This window comes from Protopterus annectens, chromosome 15.part0 (assembly GCF_019279795.1).
Source record: "Protopterus annectens isolate FY-2018-M chromosome 15.part0, PAN1.0, whole genome shotgun sequence".
Taxonomy (NCBI): domain Eukaryota; kingdom Metazoa; phylum Chordata; order Ceratodontiformes; family Protopteridae; genus Protopterus; species Protopterus annectens.
In genome coordinates, this window is record NC_056749.1 from 457,683,445 (window position 1) to 457,689,444 (window position 6,000).

The 6,000-nt window shown below is 39.0% G+C and overlaps 1 protein-coding gene across 2 annotated transcripts in view; it reads right to left on the reverse strand.

The window, feature by feature from the left end:
• The window catches only part of HEPH (hephaestin), a 995,050-nt gene that overhangs the window by 340,040 nt on the left and 649,010 nt on the right, over window positions 1-6,000 (reverse strand). For both annotated transcript variants that reach the window (XM_044057195.1, XM_044057196.1), the window contains exon 14: window positions 1,089-1,228. In XM_044057195.1, the coding sequence (XP_043913130.1) occupies window positions 1,089-1,228 (140 nt within the window). The remainder of the gene's footprint in view (window positions 1-1,088; window positions 1,229-6,000) is intronic.

The following is a 6,000-nucleotide window of genomic DNA, read 5'->3' on the forward strand; positions in this document are numbered from 1 at the left end:
AACTGTGGGTAAATCTTCAATATACCACAACCACAGAGTCAGTTATTGCTATTATACAATGACATTATTTAAGAAAAAAAAATACTTTTCATAAATAATGTATTTGTATAATGGCGCATTACTGTTCCGCCGGTCGTGGTATACTGCTTCCTTGTGTTGATGTACAGCGCATGCGTATGGGACTTGTGTTCCCATGCATACCCAGTACATCAATGCTTTGAAACAGAAGCAACAGAGAAAAGAAAGTCTCCGTTGCTCCATTTTTTTTTTTTTTTTTTTATTAAAAAAAAAAAGTTTTGGACACTTTATACCAATGGAGTTCAGGCAACCAGATCTTTTTACATTGGTATATTGCGGGATTTACAATGGGCACTCTGGCCAATCAGCGTGCACATTTTGGAATATTAATGGAGGGTCATTGTATAATTAAAAATATCTCTATATCTTTTTTAGGCCTCGTTAGATATTTTGTACATGTGGTTTAGGCAACATTAAAATCAGCTTCTGAACAAAAAAACTTATTTAAAATGTACCTTACATGTCCAAGGAAACTTTTCTAGTAAAGTATCAAGAAACAGTACGCACTACACTTCTTTTAGACTTGTTTTCCTGTTAACTTACTGCTGATTCCAGTTTCTTGAGGAACTAGATGAATTTGCTTCTTGACTGTTCATACCTCATAGTGTACACTTCCTATTAACAACAATACTGGCAGTGTGAACCCTGGCTCTAGATGATTGCCACTTTTGAAGTGACACCCCAACCCCATGTGCAAGAATGGGAAAAGGGGTTGTGGATGAATGGGACTGTATTATTATTATTAATAATACTATGACAGCACATTGATAAATGATAACATATAATTATTGTTTCAAACACAAAAGTAATATTGTAAGAATTTGTAACACAAAAAATATCAATTTTCTTGTTGACTTGAGCAGCAATAAACCAAAAAAATAAAGATCTGTACAAAAAATGTAAACTAGAACAGTATGATGAAATAATGCCATTTAGTTATCTCTGGAGCTGTATGTGGCATGAACCTATTTTACTGTTAATCGTCTACCTTTTAGAATTTTGTTTCATACCTAATATTCCAAGATGCTCCTCATCTTCTGACCTCTCTTTGCGAGTCTTGAATGTCTCATCAGTGTATTCTTTGTACACCACTTTCTTGTATTTAGAGCCAATGAGGTTATCTTCTTTGCCGACAAAAGTATCTCCATAGCTAAAAGATTAAATGTAAAACAACATTTTCATTCTTTTAGGGGGGGAGAGCAAAACACACACTGCTTATAATGACCATACACATTTTAGTGTGCTTTTATTTCCAAAATTGTGTAGCTACTAATATAAAATGAGGTTTACATTACTTAGTGTTCATACAATCTTTACATCTACCCATTTGTATTTTAACTGCAGAAAATGCTTATAGCGTGGCCAGCTGTTATATAATTCAATCGGCTCATTTCTAAACTTAGAGTATACACATCTGTGCTGAGTGTATCACTCACCCCTGGAACTGTTTGTGTACATACTAATGCATGTGGTAATACTGTCAGCATCTCTGTATCACTACTGGCACTGTACTGGCTACTTTTTGCAACATTTTATGTGGTCTAGATTTAAACATGTAAAGATTTACAGACCAAATGTTTCTGCTCATGGTAACAGCGTGAAACCTATTACACAAACGTGATACTGTTTGCAACACTCTTGCTGTGGTCATGGTTTACAGTGACATGCATAGCAGTAGTTTGACTATAAATTTTTGATTAGCTCATGTTTATTCCAATGAATGTGTTGTCATATTACCCTCTGCACTGTTTTCTACCTTTTGTAGAAGTAACACTTAACTCCCTCTGCACTGTTTTACCTTTTGTAGAAGTAACACTTAACTCCCTCTGCACTGTGTTTTACCTTTTGTAGAAGTAACACTTAACTCCCTCTGCACTGTTTTTTACCTTTTGTAGAAGTAACACTTAACTTCTTGCAGTAAGATCCCCTATTGCATGTTTTCTACTTCCCTAGCCCATCCTATTCTCTTCCCACTCAGCTGCTCTATGCTCTACACAGTTTTTTAACTCAATCTTTGTCTCATTACAGCTCGCTCATGTATATTAACCGGGGGCGCTCCCCCCAATGTACCATACAGTGGCCAGGCCAGTATTCCTCCTCAAAGGATGTGCACCAGAAATATCCAAACCACCTTTGGCTCCATCTACCTTCTCTCCTCTACTGAGAGTGTATTGAAAGTATGTTAATTACTTTTTACCAGGAATTTTCCACATATCATTGTATTTGCCTATTTTTTTTTTTCTGTGGCGTGCACACTAGCAGTTCTAAAGCAGTCTCCTACCCCCCCCCCCTTTGCAGCCTCTTTTCCTCCCTCCTTAATTGTACTTTTCACAATATAACTGTATATAGTTATGCCACTAGATGGCAGCAAACCCCCCACTCTTTATTTATTTATTTTACATTTGTTTACCGGGGAGGTCTGAATGGACAAAGCTGTCTGTTTTCAGAGGAGGCCCGGGGAGAAAATCTCCAGGAACAATTGCTAACATACTGTACACAAGATATTTACATGAGCATTGTGGTTTACACATACAGTTATAAAACATAGCAGATAACATACGATTCCATAAGATACTTACATAAACATAGTGGTTTAGACTTACAATTAAAAGTAAAGCAGGTAACATGTTTCTAGCAATTTATTGTATACTATTGTTCTGCATCCTGCTGCTCTCAGTGAATTTATTTTTCTCAGTGAATTTATTCTTCCCATCTCTAGTTGTCCTGTTATTTTTAGCCACAACCTCTATAAACTCAGCCCCTACTTTATATGTAGCATTAAACACACCTTTGCTTGCCAGCAACGTTGTGTACTTAACAGTGTCAGTTTTTCACTGATAGTTTTTGAGTTTCTCTTCTCGCTCATTTCTCCTTCTTGGATCTATCTCTGCACCCTTTTATATCACACCATACCTCCACACTAGACTACAATAACGATGCACACTATACCTGCGTAGCCAATACTCACAATACTTATTCTCTTCTCCCTCTGCCTTCTACTCCACCTTACCTGCCTCCCTGACCTCACTCATTCCCCACCCTACCACATAACGTCTACTCATCCCAGAAAAGAGCCCTTCTACTCAGCCTACATTTCCCCTCATCTCTGCCACACCAATGATTCTCTCCTCTTTAACAGAAAGCTGCTAGTCACCTCTAATATAGTCCCCATCCCTCAAAATCAATATCCCATATTCTCTCCTCCCTTCAACTCCAACTCTGGGGATTCTAAAGAACTTTTATCCCTCCTTCTTGAACTATTCTCTATCCTCCTTTCTGGACCCCCTGCCAACCAGGAAACAAACTCAGTTGCAGCACCTTCACCCTCTCTCCACAAGTCTCTCCTTTTCACTACTATTAATGCACAAAGCCTTTCCAATAAATTGCACAACTTCCATGCTTGGCTCTCACATAACCACTCTGACATTCTATCACTCTCTGAAATGTGGCTCAGCCCAAACCTAAAAGACTCTGAAATCACCCCCCCCCCCAACTATAGAATCATAAGAAATGACAGAACACAAAAGAAAGGACACATTACACCAACCCTATACCTCAATTCACTACAACTGAAATAACCCTGGTCCTCCTAAAAATCAGCAACCATAAAAGCATAGTTATAGCTAACCTATATATTCCACCTGGAAACAACAACCCCATTCTTGAAGTTATTCTCTGTTGTTTCTCATCTAATATAAGTAATGAAACAATTATCCTAGGAGATGTGAACATCAAGTGGACTTTTATTCACTCAGACAATACCTCCCAGAATATAAACCTTTACAATTTCTTTCAAATAATTAACTCTCCTACGAGACCTAAAACAGATAACTCTTCAGGCAGTATTCTGGACTGGATATTAGTTTCCCATCCCAACAATATCTCTGATAGTGGCACCTTGCCCAATTCCCTTAGTGATCACCTCCCTACCTTCATACATTGCTCACCTTCCTCCCTACACCTACAACATAATTATATCTTAACCCATACCCTCACAAACTTTAACCCTCTATCCTTCTCTGACTGCTCGAAACAGATGAACTGGAACCCTCTGAAAACTCTGTTACATACTTTAATACTTAATTTATTAACCTGCTAAACAGCTTTGCTCCTCCTAGAACTAAAAGAGTGAAATCCAAAACTGCCCCTGGCTTTCCAAAGGAACAATAACCCTCACGCACACCCATGATAAATAATGGAAACTCTACCAAAAATACAAAACACCTAACTCCCTTACTGAATTCAAACAACTTTGTAACAGAGTTAAAAAGCAAATTGCTTCTGATTGCAAACCCAACCCCAAGAAATTTTGGAGTAGTATCTCTACACTCCTTAGTCCCAGCAGATAAGACAGCCCATAGCTCTCCAGATCATATCATAGCCTCCAAATTTAGCTCCTCCTTCATAGCCTCTATAGCCAAGCTCACCACATCTTTCACTAAGAACTCATTAGCTTCTTCTACATCTCTCACCTACAACTCCTCTCCTTCTGCCACCAATGCCAGCCACCCTCCTCCCTTCACCCTTAAACCCATTCCTGTCAACACTATAAAAAACCTCCTCCAAAAATGTAAATCCTGCTCTAACAACTTACCATCTAACTTCCTCAAGTTAGCTGCTGATGGAATAGCTCTCCCTATCTGTATTCTAATTAATCATTCCATCCAAGAATCCTATGTAACCCTCCTCTGGAAAAAAGCCTTTATCATTTCCTTACACAAAGGGAGTAACAACACCGACATTTCCAGTTTCCACCCTATAGCCATTCTCTCCCCTATCTCCAGAATTCTTGAAAAATGTATTCACCTGCAACTTTTACCTTACCTCTTAAGCAACCATCTACTGACCCTGACACAAAGACCTGGACACAATACCACCACAGCCCTTCTATCCTTCCTCAATAACATCAATTGTGCTTGCAACTCTGGCAATATTGTACCTACCCTTCTCCTAGACCTATCTAAGGCCTTTGATACCATTTCCCATAGCCTACTTTTGTCCATGCTCTCTCAACTTAATCTTTCCTCCTCTTCCATCAATTGGTTTTCCAGTTACCTCACAAATAGGCAGCAGGCTGTCAAGTGGAAAAATTGTACCTCTTCCTATCTAACACTCTGACAGGCATCCCCAATGTTCTATCCTGGGTCCTTTACTATTTAACATCTTCATTAACAACTTTCATCACTGTATCCCAAATGCTAAACTTGTCCAATACACGGATAACTCTACTAGAATCTGCTCTGCTGATTCTCTCCCCAAACTCACGCATGTAACTCGGGTCACCTTTAACAGCACTGAGACATGGATGCTAAACAATCACTTAGCGCTCAATGCATCTAAAACCAAAATCATGATCTTTACCCCATATAAAAACACCAAATTAGGCAAGAACTCCTTCTGTATAGTAAGCCAAAGCATGAATCCTATTGAAATAGTCCCCCATACTAAGCTTCAAGGTGCCCTTATCAATGAACAACTAAAGTTTGACACTTACCTTCAAACTAACATCAGGAAAACTCACCAGAAGCTTGGAATACTTTATCCTCATAATCACTGCCTTACCTTTTCAACTAAGCTTACCCACTCTACTGCCTACCCCCTTCCCTCTCTCATGTACGGGGCCCCTCTCCTTACCAATCTACAAGCCACCCTTAAGGCTAAACTGGCATCCTATTACAATAAAATCTCCACGTTTGCTACCAGCTCCAAAATCCTCCTCCCACCACTTTAGTGCCTTACACTCCTTGAAATGGCTGGAGCTCCCCAACTATCTCTTTTACATTCAGCTCTCTATTGCTCATAAATTCATTTTCAAACCATCTTAATGCCCCTCCGTCTCCTCTATCCTTACTATGCATCTCCCTGATCAATCTCTCAGGTCTAATAATCAGAATCTCCTTGAAGTGTACAAACCCTTATGTA